Genomic DNA, 20,602 nt, shown 5'->3' with positions numbered 1-20,602 from the left:
GGGAATCAGGAGTCTGTGCCCAGCAATCTGTTTTCATCTAGGAACACACAGTGAGGCCCCAAAGGACTGGGAAGCTACACACAGTAACCCGCCCACATCCAGGAACCACAGGTGAGGCTCCTGGGGAATGCTAAGTTGCAGCCAGCTATCTGTCCACATGCAGGCACCATCTCTGAGGCCCACGGGGATTGGGAGTCTGTGCCCAGAGACCCTTGGTCATTCAGGGGCCCACAGTGAGGTGCACAGAGCCTAGGAAGCTGCTCCTAGTAACCCGCCTACACCCAGGAACCATAAATGAGGCTCCTGGGGACTGGAAAACTGCACCCAGCAACTCACGGTCATCCAAGAATTCTCCCTGAGGCCCACAGGGTTTGGGAGTCTGTGCCCAGCAACCTGCCCACACCTTGGAAATATCACTGAAGCCCACAAGGACCTTGGAATCCATGCGATGTAAGCTACAACCATCCGGGACTCCTCAGTGAAGCCCGCGGGGATTGGAAACTTGCACCAGTGATCCTCCCACACCCAAGAACCATGTCTGAGGCCCGCAATGAACCATGTCTGAGGCCCCCATGTTTCTGCCCCCAGAAACCCACAGTCATGCAGGAACCTTTGGTGAGGCCCATGCGGACTGGGAATCTGCATCCAGTAACCGTCTCACAGCCAGGAACCATATCTGAAACCCTTGGGGACCAGGAGTTCATACCCAGAAACCCACAGCCATTGGCAACCTTCAGTGAGTCCTGCTGCCCAACAGGCTGCCAGCACAGGAAGCAACTAGGACTTGGCATTTGACTAAATCAGAGGAACTCAGGAAAATGCCAAAACAAAAGAACAAAATGCATTCTCAAACTTCTAGACTTAGTACAGGAGACATAGACATGGATGAAGTTTCAGAAATGACAGAAATGGAAGTAAAGAAACAACTCCAGGAAGTTGTAAAGGAAATCAGATCAGAAATAATGTCTTAGGTAAAAACATAAGTGATAAACATAATGAAAGAATTGGTGAGTATAGCCAGAGAAGACCCAGATTAAAAAAATAGAGGAGCATAGAAAAATGATAGGAACTTTGAATGAACAATACAGGAAACAATTAGAATACATGAAACAGATTTAAGGAGATATCCAGAAAATCAAAAATTCCATTGAAAGCTGGCAAAACCACATAAATGAAATTGAAGACAGATTCTCAGACCTTGAAGACAGGATTGTAGCTAGAGATCATGAAAAAATAAATGTCTTAAAAATAACAAGGAATCAGGAAATAACAATTCAAAAGCTGAAAAATGATGCAGACACAAACAATATAATGTTGATGGGTATCAAAAAAATGGAGAAAACACAAATGACATAAAGACTATTTGAGAAGTAATAGCAGAAAATTTCCCAAACATAAAAAAGAACCCAACATATAGATAAGTGAGGCATATAGGATGTCATTGGCTATAACCAAAATAAATCTACACTTTGGCATACAATAATCAAGATCCCAGAAATTCAGCACAAGAACAGAATATTAAAGGCTGTAAAAGAAAAGAAACAAATCACCTTATAGGAAAACCCATCAGAATCATGACAGACTTCTCAACACAAACCATCAAGTCAAGAAGAGCACAAAGTATTTCAAATAGTGAAAGAAAACAACTTTCAACCCAGATTAATGTACCAGGCAAAACTACCTCAAAATCAATGGAGAAATAAGATATTTCCACAACAAAGAACAACTGAAGAACTTCCTGACCACACATCCAATCCTACGAAGAATACTGAAAGACATTCTAGAAAGAGGTAAAAATGACTACAATTCCAAGAACAACAGAAAAAAACCAACAAACAGGACAAGCAATTAAACAGAGAGGAAAAGTAGGGAACCAACAGCAGAAAGATAACATGACAAAGACAAGCCAATACATGCCACTTATAAGCCATTAATGTAAATGACCTGCATTCACCAGTGAAAGAAAAAGATTGGCAGAGTGGATCAAGAAACAAAATCCAACAATATGCTGTATACAAGAAACACATTTAACTCAAAAGGAAAGTCATAGACTGAAAGTCAAAAAATGGAAAACAATACTCCACATAAAAGGAACCCAGAAAAAAAAGCAGGAGTAGCTATTCTGTTTGCAGATATTGTGAACTTCGGACCAAGAATGATCAAAAGAGATAAAGAAGGTCATTACATAACTTGTTAGGGGAAAACTTCAAAAGGAAGAGATAACAATCATAAATATATATGAACTAAATACAGAAGCACCCAACTATGTAAGACAGATATTAATAGACATAAAAAATCAAATAAGCAATAATTATAATAGGAGACCTCAACACTCCATTGTCAAAAAGAGATAAATCACCTAGATAAAAAAATCAACAAAGAAATAATAAAACTGAATCAAACTTGTGAACAAATGAACTTCTTAGATGTATACACAGTGTCCCACCCAACAACATCAGAATACACATTCTTTTCAGCAGCATGTGGGTCATTCTCTAAAACAGACTATATACTTGTCCACAGAACATGCTTAAGTAAATGCAAAGGAATTGAAATTATCCCATGCATATTATCTGACTATATTGCACTAAAATTGGAAATTAGTGACAATAAGAATCACAAAACACCATAAAACACATGGAAATTAAATAGCACCCTACCGAACAACCAATGGGTTGGAGAGGAAATTAAAGAAGAAATTAAACAATACATACAATCAAACAAAAATGCAAATATAACTTACTAGAACCTGTGGGATGCAATGAAAGCAGTACTCATAGGGAAATTTACCATGGGGAATTCTCATGTCAGGAAAACATAATGAACATAAACAACCTAATGCTATACTTCAGCATCTAGAATAAAAAGAACACGTCAAACTCAAAGAAGAGTGGAAATTAAAAAGAGCAAAAATTAACACAAATGAGAGTACCAATATAACAAAAAATAAATCAAAAAGTTGGTTCTTTGAAAGAAGAAATAAAACAGAAAAACCTCTAGCCAACTTCATCAAAAAAGGAAAGGAAAAACTTAAATTCATGCAATAAGAAATAAAAAGGATGAAATCGCTACAGAACCTGTGGAAATACAGAAGATCATCAATACTTACTTCAAAAATCTTTACTCTCATAGGATCAAAAACACAGAAGAAATGGACAGATTCCTAGAAACATATGAATTACCAAACCTGGATCAAGAAGGTATAAAATTTAACCCAATTATCAGTTAATGAAATTGAAAACATAACTAAAATCTTACCAACAAAAAAAAGCACCAAGGTCCTCATGGATTCACAGATGAATTTTACAAGAAATTTAGACATGATTTGATATCAATACCCCTTCAGTGCTGTAATGAAACTAAAAGTGAAGAAATTAGCCCTAATTCATTCTAGGAGGCAAATATTACTCTGATAGCAAAACCAGAGGAAGATTCAACCAAAAGAGAAAATTACAGGCCAATTTCTCTAATGAACATAGATGCAAAAATCCTCAATAAAATGCTAGCGAACAGAATGCAGCAAATCATCAAGAAGATTATACACCAAAACCAAGTGGCATTCATGCCAGGAATGCAGGGATGCTTCAACATACACAAATCAAAAAATGTAATACACCATCATAACAGAATAAGACAAAATCACATGATCATCTCAATAGATACAGAAAACCCTTTTGATAAAGTTCAATATTCATTCATGCTTAAAAAAAACCTACAGAAAATTGGAATAGATGGTCTTTACCTCAATTTGATAGAAGTCATCCATAACAAACCAACAATCAACATTATATTAAGTGGTGAAAACTTTAACCTTTCACTCTAAAATCAGAAACAAGACAAGATTGTCTACTATCATCACTTATATTCAATATAGCTATGGAAATACTAGGCACGGCAAGTACATAAGAGAGCAATAAAAAGAATAAAGATAGAAAAGGAAGAATTTAAGTTATAATTATTTACAGATGACATTATATTCTACATAGAAAACCCTCAAAACTCTCCCAATAGATTTCTAGACATAATAAGCAAATTCAGCAGCATAGCTGGACACAAAGTCAAAACTCAAAAGTCAATAATATGCCTGTATAAAAAAAAAACTCACTGAGAGACAAATTAGGGAAGCTACACCTTTAACAATGACATCAAAAAAAAATGAAACACTGAGGGATCAATCTAACAAAGGAAGTAAAAGATTTATACATTGAAAATTGCAGTACTCTGAAAAGAAATTGAAGAGGAATTCATAAAAATGGAAAGATATCTCTTGCCCATAGATAGGAAAACCAACATTGTGAAAATGGCCACACATCCAAAACTGCTATATAGATTTAATGCAATCCTGATCAAAATACCATTAGCGTATCCCACAGATCTGGAGAAAACATTCCTAAAATTCGTATGGAACCATAAGAGACCTAGAACAGCAAAAGCACACCTAGACAACAAGGGAAGCAGGAGTCATCACAATTCCAAACTTCAAATTATAACACAAGGCTATTATAATAAAATTACATGATTCTAGCAAAAACAAAAAACAAAACAAAACAAAAAACCAGACCTGAGGAGCAATAGAACAGAACAGAAGATACAGACATAACTATAAACACACTCAGAAATCTTATCTTTGACAAAGGGGCCAAATATGTTCACTGGAAGACAGTCTCATTAACAAGTGATGGAGGAAAAACTGGCTTTCTATATGCCAAAGACATAAACTAGACCCATGCTTATCACCATACTAAACTAAAGTCAAAATGAATCAAAGATCTAAATATTAAAACATAAACACTAAATCTACTGGAATACAAGGTAGGTAAAAACCTTGAAGACATGAGCAAAATGTACACCACAAGTAGTTCATGAGCAAAAAGTACACCACACGGGAAGTACTTCAAAGAATCAACAACTGTGATCTCATCTTATTAAGAAGTTTTTGTACTTCAAAATAAACTACCAAAAGAGTGAATAGAAAACCCACAATAAGAATTTTAGCCCTCTGTCCCTCAGACAGAGATTTATATCTAGAACATATAAAGAACTAAAAAATATCAGGCCTCCCAAAGTCAAACGCCCAATCCAAAAATGGGCATCTGAAATGAATACACACTTCTCAGATGAAGAAATACAAATAGCACTTCTTCATTCTTGGTGGGAGGGCAGACTGGCGCAACACTGTGGAAATCAGTCTAAAGATTCCTTAGAAAACTTAGGATTAAAGGTTCCATTTGACCCAGCTATTGCACTTCTGGGAATTTTCCCAGAAGAACTGAAAACATCACACCACAACAATATATGTACACCCATGTTTATAGCTACACAATGTATAATAGCCAGATCTTGGAAACAATCCAAATGCCCATTAACTGAGGAATGGATAAAAAAGATGTGATATTTTTATATAATGGAGTATTAATAAGCCATAAAGAATGATAAACTCAAGGCTTTTATGGGTAAATGGATGCATCTTGAGATCATATACATAAGTGAAATAAATCAGACTTGCATGTATAAATACAACATTGTCTCACTAGCGTAAAAAAGTGAAAAAGAAAGTAAGATCCCTAAGTTACAACAGATACAGTAAAAGGGAAAGAAACTGCTCAAAGGGAAATTTTATCATTTGATCCATCTTGCATGCCTATCTCTGGTAGACTTAACAATTATTTTGTGGATAACAACATGTAATATAATAACCACAGCTAAATTCATTTCACTTTGTTTTGAAATCCTATGTTGTCATTGTTTTGTTGCTGTTGTCATCGTCATCATTTTGCTTTGTTGTTGTTTTTAATTGTTTGTTTCTTGATTTTTGTTTTTCTATTTAAAATAAAAAATGATATCCGAAAAATACCCAAATATTTGAAAATTAAGCCATATACTCAATGAACAGATTGAAGAAAAATACACAAGGAAATCAGAAAATAGTGTGATGCAGATGAACACAAATAGAAACACAATGTATCAAAGTAGAATATAAGGAAAGTGTTATCCTAGATAGAAACTTTTAATTATAATTGTCCACATTAAAAAGAAGAAAGATCAAGGGCTGGGGATATAGCTCAGGGGCCCAGTGCCTGCCTGGCAAGCATGAGGTTCTAAATTTGATTCTTGGTACCAAAATTAAAAAAAAAAGACAAGAAGGGAAGAAGAAGAGAAGAGAAGAGAAGAGAAGAGAAGAGAAGAGAAGAGAAGAGAAGAGGAGAGGAGAGGAGAGGAGAGGAGAGGAGAGGAGAGGAGAGGAGAGGAGAGGAGAGGAGAGGGTAGGGGAGGGGAGGGGAGGGGAGGGGAGGGGAGGAGAGAGGAGAGGAAAAGAGATGAGAAGAGAGGAGAAGAGAGTAGAGGAGAGGAGAGGGGAGGGGAGTGCAGGGGAGGGGAGGGGAGGGGAGGGGAGGGGAGGGGAGAGGAGAGGAGAGGAGAGGAGAGGAGAGGAGAGGAGAGGAGAGGAGAGGAGAGGAGAGGAGAGGAGAGGAGAGGAGCGATCTCAAACCAATAACCTAACCCTTCAATTTAGGGAAGTAGGAGAAAAAAAAGAGTAAACTAAAATTAAAGCAAAAAGGAAAGAAGTAAAGTTGAGAGCAGAATAAATGAAAAAATAGAACTCGGGAAGAAGACAAAGCCCACCCTCCTGTGAAACAGGCATGGCCATGGGGATCAGGAGGAGACTACTGGACAAGAGGACAAAGCATGCCCTCCCATGAACCAGCTAGTATGCAGGTTGGGAAACCTCCTCCCACCACTCCCACCCCAGCCACTGGCTGGTTCCTAGGGCTGAGAGTAAGATATCAGCTGAGGTGAAAGGAATAGCTTGATCCTTAAGTTGTTTGATTGACTTTGCAGGCCTTGAGCTGATGGTCTGGTGTCTTAGTTACTTTTTACTCCTTGCTGAGACAAAATACCTGAAGCCCAAGTTGGGAAAGGAAAGGTTTATTTCTTACAGTTTTGGAGGTTTCAGTCCACACTCAGTTGGCTCCAAGGCAGGCGGGCATGACTGGGCCGCAGTTCATGGCCGCCACCAACAGCAAACAGGAACCGGCAAAGAGCAAGACACATCTTCTTCCTGCCATTACATCACATCCTGGCTCCACCCCTATGTGACACCATCAATCTAAGCACTAGACAATGAACCATTCACAAAGGCACAATGCAAACTCATGAGGCCTGGGGGACACAGACATAAACCATGACATCTGGGCATCTGTTTGGAGGACAGCAATGTACACTGTGACAACTGTGAGGGATTTCTTTTTTTTGCTTGTTCTTGAAATCCAATATTTTGCTTTGTTTTATTCCTGTTTCTGGTAGCCTGAGCAATTATTTATAGATCCTCTTATCATCTTCTAGCCTTTGTATTGTTACTTCCTGGTTCCTTGTTATTTTTAAGAGATCTTTCCTTCCGGGATCACGCATTGCAAACCTGTCTTTGAGGTTTGGTAGTCTATCTTTAGTTTCTTTCAAGCAGTTTTGCCAGCTTTCATGAAGTTTTTAATTTCCTGGTAATCTCTTTGAATGTGTTTCATGTATACTAAATTTTTTTATATTCTTCATTGAAGGTTTCCCTCCTTTTTCTATGCCCTCTATTCTTCCGTTTCTTCTTCAGAAGTGCTTAGCATTTCTTTTATTATTTTTTTTATATCTTCCTTTACTTGTATTAGCATTTCTGTTTTAAATTCTGTCATAGTTTCATGAAGGTGTGTCTTTACGTAAGATGCTGTCACTTCAGAAACTGCAGTTGTCCAACTCCTGATCTCTTTTGTGTTTACCTCTCCTGGACCAGTACTGCTTGAGTTGGAGGCTAGAGACTGCCTTTTGTTTCTTCCTCTCATGTTCCTAGTTTCTTCCAGACAAGTGAATAGTGGGGTCCCCAGCACTTCTTGTATTGGTTATAACTGTTCTAAAGCATGTTGGCTAGGGATTACTGCTCTCCCCAATCTGCTGGTGATTACTGGAGTATAAGCAGGGCAGGACAGGCTGGCTCCCCACTTCTCAGCTGGTCAAACACTGAGAGTCTTCACCAAGTTAATGTGTGCCACATGGGCAGGGCTGGTTTTTTGGCCTTGGCTATTGGATCATGCACAGGGGCGGGACTCAGTCCAAGCAACTTTCACCAATCTTCTCTACAGGAGGAGTGGCTGAATGAAGCCATCTGCAGTTCTAGTTCCAGGCTTATCCTACCCAACTCCAAAACAGCGCCCAGCCAATCGCTTACTCCCATAGGAGAACTGAATGCCCCCACACATGGCAAGCCAGTGCAGTTCTCTGCTCCGCTGATCTCCTCCACCATGTCTTCCACGGATGCCTTTGGGCTTGCCAACCCCCAGCTTCACTGTGACCTTCTCCGGATTCCAGTGGCACTTTTCACAAAGTAAGACGGACTCAGTTGAAAGCACATCTGGCTACCGCCTTAGGTTTAAGTTTTTCTTTTCTTTTTTTTAATTCTCTCTGTGGGTTTCAATTCTCACTTTAATTTCTTCCTGAGTCAAGGGGATCCATTTCTTTCCTTTTGGTCTTCTCCAAAATGGTATATTCCAGCATCTGGGCTGTTTCTCTTCTGTTTTGCTTTTTAAATAGACAATGAAGCAAATCAAGAGAATCAGAAGTTCACTTCCTGAAAGATAACACTGAAACCTTATTTAGACTGACAAAAAAATACTAAATTAAATAAGGAATAAAAATGAAAAATTAGAGAGCTGCCTTTGCCTGCTGGGTACTGCCACCAGAAGGCCCTTTCCTCAGAGTGCCCAGAGCGGGCCAAGAGAACCAGGAGATCTGCCTCTGCCTACCAAACGCCGCAACCAGAAGGCCCCTTTGTCCATGCGCCCAGTGTGAGCCGAGGGAGACAGACAGACAGATCCATCTCTGCCTGCTGTGTGCTGCCACCAAAAGGCCCTGTCCTTCAGGCGTCTAGCATGGGCCAAGAGAACTAGCAGATCTGCCTTCACTCTCAAGGAGCTGCCACCAGAAGGCTCCTTCCTGCAGGCAGCCAGCAGGAGCAGGGACACACAGCCAAGTAAGCCCTGTGTATCTGTAGGCCACCATTGGAGGCCCTCGGTTCCCTCAGGCAGCCATTAGACAAACACACTCCTATGTGTCTGCCACCATCATTGGAGTCCCAGTGTAGACACACAGGCTGAGAGAAGCAGCCCCACCTCCAAGTACCCATGATCATCAGCAAAGCCACAGTGTAGCTGCATAGGTCTACAGAAACCTGCTCCATGCCATTATCTCCCTATAAATCTGGAATTAGAGGAACCCAGGTGCCTGTCTCATCCTCCTACACTGCCTAGGGGCAGCCAACATGGGAAGTGCCTGGGGCCCCACAACCAGATTGTTGGGAGAAGCCCAGGAAAATGTCAAGACAAAGGAGTAAAAGGCACAGTGAGACCTTTAGCCCACACAGAATAAGTCTGGGAGATAAAGCCATGGAAGAAAACGAAGTCACACACCTGAAATATCTGAGAGGATAGCAACTGAAGTAAGGAAACAACTTCATGAGATTGTAAAAGCAGTTAAATCAGAAATAATGTCTCAGGAAAAAGAAGAAATCACAAAATACTGAAATAATTGTTCAGCAGTTCTAAAGAAGACAGAGACAATAAAGACAAGCATAGGAAAATGATGGAAACCTTGAATGAATGTAGAAAGGAATTATAATGCATAAAACATTTAGAGAAAGGAAATTAAAAATTCAATCAAAAGCTGGTAAAACTGCTTGAAAGATACTAAAGACAGACCTTGAAGACAAGATTGCGGCTAGTGATCATGAAAGGAAAGATCTCTTAAAAAGAATACGGAATCAGGAAATAACAACCCAACAGCTGCAAGATGATGCAAAGAATCATAACTTAAGAATGATAGGTACAGGTGAAGAAGCAGGGGTCAACACAAACAAAATTAAAATGATATTCACAGAATAGAAGAAAACTTCCCAAACATGGGAAATGGATAAGTGAGGCATATAGGACTCCAACTAGCCATACCAAAGTAAATCTACACCCAGACATAAAATAATCAAGATCCCAGGAATTCAGCACAAGAATAGAAAATTAAAATTTGTTAGAGAAAAGAGACAGATCACCTATAAAGGAAAGCCAATCAGAATCACAGCAGACTTATCAACACAAACCTTCAAGTCAAGAGGAGTTTGGAGTAAAGTGTTTCAAAGTGTTGAAAGAAAACAACTTCCAACTCAGACTGATCTAAACTGAACAACTATCTTTCAAAATTGATGGAAAATAAGATACTTTCATGATAAAGAACAACTGAAGGAATTCATGACTACCAAACCAACCCTACAGAGAGTGCTAAAGGATATTCTAGAGAGAGAGAAAGCTGACCATGGTTCCAGGAACAGAGCAGAGGAGAATCACTAAACAGGCAGGCAACTGAATGAAGGGGAAAAGTGGAGGGCCAACCAACAGGAGGATAGCAGGGAAAAGACAAACCAATGTATGCTGGACGTAACCATTAATGTAGATGGCCTCAGGTCAGCAATAAAAAGAAATACAAGGAGAGTGGGTAAAGAAACAAGATCCATCGATACAATGTATACAGAAACACATTTAACTGGAAAGCAAATTCATATACTGAAAATCAAATGAGAGAAAACAATTGTTTCATGTGACAAGAGACCAAAAAAAAAAGCAAAAGTAACTTGCCCATCACCGCAGAATGGATAAGAAAGATACGGTATTTTCATGCAGTGGAAAGTTACCCAGCTACTCTCAGGCAGAATACTCTCAAGGCTCCTATAGGTAAATGGACGCAACTGGAGATCATGTTCATGGCTGAAACAGTTCAAACTCATACATGTGAACCCTAGCATAAGAAACAGAAGGAGTTAATGGAATCCAAAAGCAAAATAGTTAATGTAAGAGCAAAGCGGGGGAAATACCTGGGAGGGAAAGTTAGAAGCTACTGCCAATTTCTTATTATCTTGAACTCTTGCATTGTTTACACATTTTTGTTAAGTTTGGCTTTGTTCTGTCTTCTTTTGTTAGATTTTATGTCAGATGGTAGGGACAGCTGTTTTGAATATGATGGATATATTATGGTAATCATGGTTTCCTATTATATTGCTTTGAAGTCTTATAATGCTTTCATTCACTTGTATGATTGGTTTTGTTCTGTTTTGTTTGATTTTATTATGTGTAATGGTATGAACAGTTATTCTGAAGAAAACATGACATGGTAGCCATTGCCAATTTACTATCATCTTGCTTTGAAGTCCTACCATGCTTTTGTTCTTGTGTGTTGATTGGTACTATCCTGTTGAGGGTTATTGATTTTATTATGTGTGATGGTATAGACAATTTTTTTGAGGAAAGTAAGATATTATAGTAGCCATTGTTCATTTCCTTTTATTTGTTTTTGAAGTCCTATAATGCTTTCATTCTTTTGAATGATTTTATATTATATTGTTATGTTTGATATTTATGTGTGAGAAGGTATGCTCAACTATTTCAAAGAAAAGAGACATTATGGTAGCTACTGTTGATGTCTGGATGTCTGGTTGTGAAGTGCTGTGTTGCTTGCATTATTCTGTTCTGATTTGCTTTGTTCTGTTCTCTTTTGTTTCATTCTCTTTAAAATAAAAAATTTTAAAAAATGAGAAAGTACTACCAATCTTACAAAAGTAAAAAATCCTACAAATCTAAAAAGTAATCTAAGAGAACTGTATATCAATAAATCAACCTAAATACAATGAAAACTCCCAGAAACACATAAATTTTTAAGCTCACAAATAAACAGAAAATATAAATAGACCTATAATAAGAAATCAAATCAGTAATCAAAAAACTTCCACAAAGCAAAAATCTAAGACTAGAAACTGTTACTGGTGAATTTCTACCCAATGTTTAAAGAACCATATAATTCTCTTTCCAACCCTCCAAAATCTGAAGAGGAGGAAATACTCCCTAATGTATTCTATGAAGCCAATATTACTTTCATTCTCAAAGCCAGACATATATGTAAAACAAGAAAACTAAAGACCAATATTCCTTTTGAATTTAGATACAAAACTGTCAAAAACAAACACACTCCTAGTAAATCCAACCCAAAGGCAGACGCATATCAAAAGGATAATTAAGTGGCATTTATTACAGGAATTAAAGAATGTTTAATATTCACATCAATCTATATAGTACAAAACATTAATAGAATTAAAGTAAAGAGGAAAAATACTACCATCTGAATTGATAAAGAGAAAGCATCTGATAAAACTCAATACCCTTCCTTGAGAAAAGGGAATAGCGATTCAAAAAGCTAGGAATAGAAGAGAAAGTTTTTTAACTAATAAAGGACATACATGAAAAATCCACAACTAATATTGGGTTTAATAGTGAAGACCAAACCCTTTCCCCTTAAGAAAAGATAATAGCACATGAATGTCAGTTCTCCACTATTTTTTCAACATTGTATTAAAAGTTCTAGTCATACAAATTAGAAAAGATATAGAAACCATAGACATCCAAATTAGATATAAAATGACACGACTTTATCTAGAGAAAAGTCTAAAGAAATCACACATACATACACTGACACAAAACTAGAGGTAATTCAGAAAATTGCAGGATACAAAAACACACAAAATTCAGTTGAGTTTCTATAAGAAAGAAACTGAAAAATAAATTTAAAAATGCAATTGCACTTACAATAGCATCATAAAAAATAAAATACTTAGGAGTAAATTTAATCAAGAAGATGCAACTAGAAAACATTGTTAAAAGAAATTAATGACCTAAACCAATGAAAAGATGTCCTATATTCATGGATTGCAAGATTCAATATTCTTAAAATGGAAATACTCCCCAAATTAATCTATAAATTTGATGTAATCATTGTCAAAATTCCAATTGCCACAATGGAATATGGCATATGGAATACGACTTGCATAAATGTACAAACTGATCCTAAAACTTGTATGGAGTTTACAAGAAGCTCTGATAGCTAAAACAATACATAAAAAAGAAACAAATTAGGGATTTACAATTCTCGATTTCAAAACTTACTATAAAGTAAAGAAATCTAACAATGTGGTACTGGTATGAAGCTAGACCTTTGTCTATCAAATACAATTGAAAGTCTAGAAATAGATTCATACATCCACATGGTCAAGTCCTTTTCTACCACGAATACAAAGGTCATTCATTGAAGGCACTAGTCTTTGCAACAAATGGTGGCAGAATGATAGAACAGCCATGTAAAGGAATGAGGTTGAGATCTTTTCTCATGTTATATACAAAATTAAATCAAAATGAATAAATAGCTTAAACGTAAGAGCTAAAACTATGATATTATTAGATGGACACAAGGAAATCTTTATGATCTTGGATTTGGTAATAGTTTCTTAGATAGATCACACACAAAGGAATGAAAGAAAAAGCAGGCTTTGTCAAGATTTGAACTCTGTGTATGCAAGAACACCATCTAGACATAAGGTAAAAACCCATGATAAAAGAAAATATTTTTAAAACATATATATGACAAGATTCTGATATTCAGAATATATAGAAAAACTAAAACTCAACAACAAAAAATAAGCCACTTAAAAACTGGGCAAAGGATTTAAATATTTATCCAAAGACATACAATGAGTCAGTAATCACAGGAAAACATGTTCAGCATCATTGGTCACTAGGGAATGCAATTGAAAACCATAATGAGATGCTATTTCACACCCACAAGCATGATCTCTTTTTTAAAAATAAAAACAAGTATAAGCAACAATGCAAAAAAATTGGAACACGTATACACACTGTTGGGAATCTAAAATAGTAAAGCCACTATTTAAAAAAAAAAGCAGACTGGTTGATTACTCAAAAAGCATAAAAAAATAGAAAATAAGAAAAAAAAAGTTAAGCATAGTATTATCAATGTGATTCAGTAATTCCACTCCTACTTACAATTATGCAGTATGTATGAACTGAAAAGACACATTCAATAAAAAATTTGTACATCAGTATTTATGGCACTTTTGTTCATAGTAACCAAAGAGCTGAAATAGTATAATTGTTTGCAAACAAACATGTAAACAAAATATGACATGTCCAATGGAATATTATGTCTACATAAAGGAGTGAAATATTAATACCAAAACACAAAGTGGATAATCTTATGCTAAATGAAAGAGGCTACACAGCAAAGGTCAAGTACTGTACGACTCTAGTTAATAAAATATCCAGAATAGGAAAATCCATTATGAAAAAAGACAGATTGGTGTTTATCAGGAAGTAGAAGAAGAAGTAAGAAGTAATGCTTAATGGGCTTGATGTTTCTTTTGGGGCCATGAAAGTGTTCTAAAATTAGATCATTGTAATAGCTGCACAACATTGTAAATGTACTGAAAGCCATTGAATTGTGTGTTTTAAAATAGTTAAAAATTTTTTTTCTTTCAAAAAAAAGTTTGGTAGTTATGACTTTTTAAACAATCAGCCAAGAATTCAACTCAAAAGCAAGTGTAAAAGGCAAAAGATTTATACAACCTGAAGAGAAACCAGGATATAAAGAAATGCATATTGTGAAAAGTTGTAATGATTTTGTTCTCTCTTATTTTTTCTTAGATCCCAAATCTGATATTGGTCCCCCAAATAACATTATCTTAATAACTTCAGATGTGAATTTAAAAAGGGCATAAACAATATATATGTATATGAACATATTTAAATATAATTAAAAAACTTCTGTTTCTTTCAGAAAATCAAAAAAGTACAGTCATCCTTTAATATCTACAGCAGATGGATTCTAGCACACATGACTTAACCACCCCAAAGTACCAAAATCCAAGGATGCCAAATCCCTTTTATAAGATGGCATAATATTTTCATATAACCTATAAAATATATTATTTCATTTTATTTCATGCTGGGACTTGAAACCAAGACCTCACGGATGTTAAGCACACATTTTACCACTAAGCTACTCCCTAATCGTTCCTCTATATTTTAAATCATCTGTAGATTACTTATAACATATTAAACAACATAAATGTTCTGTTAATAGAACAATCGCTATTTTGGGAATAATGATAAGAAAAAAATCTGTGCAAATATAATTTTTTTAAGTATTTTTATCTGTGGTTGGCTCAGTGCATAGATGCAGAACTGGTGGATACAAAGAGTCAACTGTATAGACTTCTACATGAAAATGACTATATTTCCTTATGAAATACTAGTATCAACCCCAAGTGGAATTTAAAAATTGTTATCTGGTCAACCGTTTTGTGTAATATAGTTTTGAGATTTGAAAACTTAAGTGGAATGTGTCAAGCCTAAATATTAACAAATATATAAACAAAAGGTTAACAGATTTTCCTAAACATGTTCAATTTAAGTTGTTTAAAATGTAAGAAAACCAATTCCCCACAATGTTTTTAATAGGTACTAAAAACATATACTAATAAAATTAAAAAATAAGATTCAAGAAAAGAATGTCCACATGAAAACAAATTCTTTCTGTTTGATTAGTCTGTCAGAATATTAAAATTCATTTCGGAAGGTAAAACCTAGTTTTACTCTAGAACATCTGATACATGTCTTCAAATGTGTTAAAGAAGTAAGACAAATGACAACTATGCTGTTTTATTAGGCACAGTACATTTTTCTAAGAAGTTTGACTCAATCCCACTTTTCCTATACCATGAATGAGCCTGGATCCTCTTTCTATACAACTCTTCATTTCTCCAAGACCAGCGTAATTGCAACGGAACAGTCCAAAGTGGCAGGGGAAAAAAACAAAACAAAACAATAACAACAACAAATCTGTACTATGTCACAGAGACAGGTGGGACTGCCTTCTCTGACACCTTCAGAGGGACTCTGTGGGCCACCTCCTTATCAGCCCTGTCATCCTCATCCATGCTTCACTGGAAAGAGGTCAGCTCTACCAATCAATTAAGTTTTTTCCTAAATTAGCATTTCAAGCTTTAAAAGTAATTAACTAAATAACTTAAAAACCACTACATAAATAGAAATTTCTGAAGACATAAATCAAAATCATTAAATCTGAGAAGAAAAAAAGCCATAAAACAAAAGTGATTCTATAGTGGCTGTTGACCAATTTTTCAGACATCTTTTTTCCCATGTGACACACAAAAAAGATGAACTACAACTGAAGAACTATATAGTTATAATCACCCATTGGCAATCAGTATTATATTTAAAATATATATCATACAATTTACCATTGTAGTCTTTATAATAGTATGTAGTTGTAAAAGAAAATATGAAATTTTTAAAAACTCAAAATGTATATCTTGCCATTCTCATATGAAGGAAGGTATAATACGCATATTTCATATCTAAGATAGTTTTTCTCTGACATCAAACTCCACTCCCAAGTGAGCAGTTATCTTAATCTTTTTTCTTCCAGTTAGAATGAACAACTGGACTTTTTTTATTTAAAGAAAGACTAAACAGGACTAGGGATTTAGCTCAGCAGCATAAACGCCTGCCTTGCAAGCGTGTGGTCGTGAATTTGATCCCTGGTACTGATAAAAAAAGAAAAAGACAAAATTAAAAAAAAGACTAAAGAAAACAGTAAACAGATAGATATAATACATACTTTCAAAGAAAAAGTAAAAAAAAAGTAATAAATCACTAGTTGATGTTTACATATTATTCTCTTACAAATGATTGTTCAAGACACAAAAGTAAAATGTATTAAGTGGGAATTCAAACAGTGAGATTGCAAGTAATTCTGTTCAACTATCTAACAAAAACTTAGTAATACGGTTATCAATTCTATACACTTAAACATATACGCAGTTATCCATATCTTCATTTATGCTGAAATTAAACAAACCAAAGCAGACTAAAATCACTCTGGACAAAGAATAATAGTATTGCTGGATTTCACATCGTGACACTCTGGGGTCAGCACTGGGTACTGGAGTGTCTTTTTTCCTTCAAAGTATTGGTTCATTTTATCTTGTAAGATCAGTTCTTTTAACAATTGGATTTTAAAGTCCAGATTAAGTGTACAAAAGGGTATGCCACATACATAACATAATTGACTTTCAGATCTTAAGATTTAGCAAGTATAAAAGTCTAACCAGAGAAGTTCTCTTAATAAGTCTCTGAAACTCAAATTTCAGATTTGCAATATACATGGTTCGATGTGACCATATTTAAACTATACTCCTGGGCTAAACTCTGTTAAATTCGGAGGAAAAAAAAGAATATTGGAAACTCAGAATATTGGATTTTTTGATGCTGATAAATAATGAGTCATTTTCAAAATGTAAAAGTACAGGAGCCAATTATATATAAAATGTTTAAATGATTATTAGTTCATTAATGTATATTTGAAATCTTCTTTAAAAGTTTAGTTTTACTGTACTACCAGTGATTTATATAACTATTCTATGTAGTAAATTTAGTTCACAAAACTGTTCTAAATGTTTCATTCACAAATTCTATACACCTTAAAAGTACTACATTTGCGTTCTCAACAAATTTGTCTATTAGAAAGTAACAGAATACATAAATAACACTTCTCTACTTTTAAATAATGAAATTTAAAAATTTTTGAATGTGATAGAGTGCTGGAACAAAAAACACCATTTTTTAATATCTTAAGTTTTCATTAATATCAATATTCTTATGCTGTTCAGCATTATAACTTAGTTTATCACACAAAAGTAATCAAATTTGCAAATAATACATTGTTAAATATATTTTTACTTATAAGAAGGTAAAATACAGTTTCAATAACAGTACTGTCAAGTTAATGTATATGAATATTGCCAAATAAAATATATTTTGTCTCTTATATATACATATATAGGGCAACTGTTTAAGAGTGATAAGAGGTTATACAATATGGTCAAACAAATATTTTATCATTATGAGACATAAAGAATCTTAGTGACCTTGGAGATTTTTTCAGCAATTACCATAGAAGTGCAATTATACTAGTTTAGGGATATGACTATTTTTATAGTTTTATCAAGTACCTAAAGTGAATTCTTTAAAAAAATCATTACACCATCATATAAGCCAAGATTTCGATCATTTTCAAATTAACTTATTATTAATTTTTTAAAAGTTACAAATTAAAGTACTTGGCAGTTAATAAAAATATCTAGAAGTACCATAATAAAAATTGAACAACAGTAAAGAAAAATGATATTACCTTATGAAGCATACTTTCTACTGTTCTCATATGATTAGCAACACATTCTTTGTCTCTAGAAAAAAGAAAGATAGGATACGAGTAAAGCTCCAACTTTTCTATAACTGTTATACACTGTAGTATGATACATAGTATTTGCTTATTATTGTTATCCTTTTAAAAGTACAAACCCTACTATATCCATACTTAACTCTTGCATTCACGTTTGCTGCCTATCCTACACTTGTGGGGAGGGCACACAAGTGAAAAAGAAAGCAAAAATAATCATGATTACATAATTGATAATAAAAATATTCTGAAAAATATATTCTTTTTATTTATAATGAAAAATACCAACATTTTTAATGATACAAAAATATAAATTATTTACATTATGCTAAACGGTATTTTCCTTTCTACACAGTTGTGTGTGTGTGTGTGCTGTAATAATTACGCAATGAACCCTCTATGACCTGCAAAGGAATATGCAGTTACTGGTCTCCTATTGGCCTTGAAGTGAGCTTTCATAATTAAAAAGTTTGAACAAATATGTTGAAAACAAAAATGTAGTTCAAATTATAAACTGAAAACTACAAATAATGAATTACTTCTCCACATTTCAAACTAGCTTTCTTTAGTTTTGTTAGAATATACACCTATGGTCACAGATCATAGATGTGTCAAAGTCCTGACTTGACAGCCATGTTACAAAAACAATATAAATCTGGAGGTTCTGTAATCCTTTCACTAATCTCAGAATTTTCTCAGAGGTACAAGACTCACTGGAAATTATCTATGCTAAGTCTCTTCAATTGGTATGAGGAATCTGATCCTGAACAATAGCAACAAAAACTGTTTTTAAAATGAAAACTACATACACCTAAGATGGTGGTGCAATGTTATATAACTTTGCAGTTAAAAAGAAAACTATTAGTGGATATTCAAATATGCTAATATTTGGGCTTTGTATCAATTCATCTTATCATTATGCATCTTATCATTAAGCACTATCATAAGACCAGACTGCAGATTCCCTTTTCTGTGATTTATGGAGTATAATCTACAGTTTATAGGGTATATTCACATCCCACAGTATTTTATGCTTAATAACAGTTTGTCTCAAAATATTTTTAATTAGTACATGTATTATTCCAAAGTGTGACATTTAATTTATTTAAATCAAATGTTTAATTCTTTAAAAGACTTTAAGTCTTTTATACAAGGATTATCTTAAAGTAGTGCATAAAATTTGTTGTGGAAACAAATAAAAATGCCCAAAAGAACTGTCCAGTTTGAACTTCACAATATTTGTCAACTTGATAACTGATAAAGGAAAAACACTCATCACATTTACAATGTTGTCCACTTGAGAACTATATTTTTTCTAATCTAACACATCAGAATACTTAGCTATGAAATTACATTTCCTATGTTCAATGTTTATGCTGCATTTTAAAACACTATGGTATATATACTGACTGTATGCTAACATTTCTTTATGAAAATATTATGTGCATTGTTAGTATTTTAGAATATATTCAGAAAAAAATTGAGAATAGTGGAGAAGAGGATAAAGAATACATGGCAGAAAACACTATGTAAAATTTTTAAATAAAGTCTTAAATTTCATATTAATAAAAACATGGTCTCAAATACATAACAATATAACAGATCCTTAAAAAGGCATAATTAGAGGTTATATGGAAGCTTATACTTTTCCGAGGCTTCTCAATAAAATATACATTTAGTATGTTGAGTTAAGAGTTTTCTTTTTTGAGGATATATCAGAGAATTTCAAAGAAAGACAGCTCTACTTTTGTTTTCTAACACTGTATTATCCAGGGCTAAAACCCGGAGCATGAAAGTGAGAATTGATCTTTTGTCTGTTTTAAGTGATCTCCCCAAGGTCCAAATGCTCACTTGGCTGCCATGCGGAGGGCACTCTCTGCATCATGGATGTTCTCCTCCAGTCGACGCTTGTCCTGCTCCAGCTGGGTAAGATGTCTATTGAGCTGACGCAGAGATTGATCTTTTCTTCTCAGCTCCATCTTTGCCTCGGAGAGACTCTGCAAGCAGACAGAAAACAGAGTTACTTGTCAGCCCTGATAATTACTTTCAATTTATGCCATAGGCTATTAAACAAAGAAAAATACAGACTGACTGAGAAGTTGAGTTGGGTCATTACACATCAAGGTTTAACAAATTTTCTGCAAAACTTCTACACATTTACTAATTAGAAATGATAGAACTAATAAGATTTTGAAAAATATTTTGCTATAAAATATGACTTTTATTTGTTAAAGTGTTGAATAGCAAATAAATTATGTTCTCACTAGAAATGTCTGATTATACAAATATCAAGTTGTATTTAATGATGAAAATAAAGATTTCAGGAAATAAAGCATATGAAATTTAGAATCTAACTCAATTAAATTTAAAAACCATCATATGCTCAAAATGAGTACATGATTGAGAGAAAGGTAGATAC

General features: G+C 34.7%; 1 protein-coding gene across 11 annotated transcripts in view; it reads right to left on the bottom strand.

Moving 5' to 3' along the window:
- Window positions 1-20,602, bottom strand: part of Ccdc171 (coiled-coil domain containing 171) — a 454,917-nt gene that overhangs the window by 128,196 nt on the left and 306,119 nt on the right. For all 11 annotated transcript variants that reach the window (XM_063251434.1, XM_063251464.1, XM_063251460.1 and 8 more), the window contains 2 exons: window positions 20,035-20,180; window positions 18,136-18,190 (listed from right to left, as the gene is read on the bottom strand). In XM_063251434.1, coding sequence (XP_063107504.1) covers window positions 18,136-18,190; window positions 20,035-20,180 — 201 coding nt within the window. The remainder of the gene's footprint in view (window positions 1-18,135; window positions 18,191-20,034; window positions 20,181-20,602) is intronic.

This window comes from Cavia porcellus, unplaced genomic scaffold (genome assembly GCF_034190915.1).
Source record: "Cavia porcellus strain 051 isolate PalLab524CR breed Dunkin Hartley unplaced genomic scaffold, mCavPor4.1 scaffold_1, whole genome shotgun sequence".
NCBI lineage: Eukaryota > Metazoa > Chordata > Mammalia > Rodentia > Caviidae > Cavia > Cavia porcellus.
Note: the sequence above shows the minus strand (reverse complement) of the source record. Positions and strands in the feature narration are given on the sequence as shown.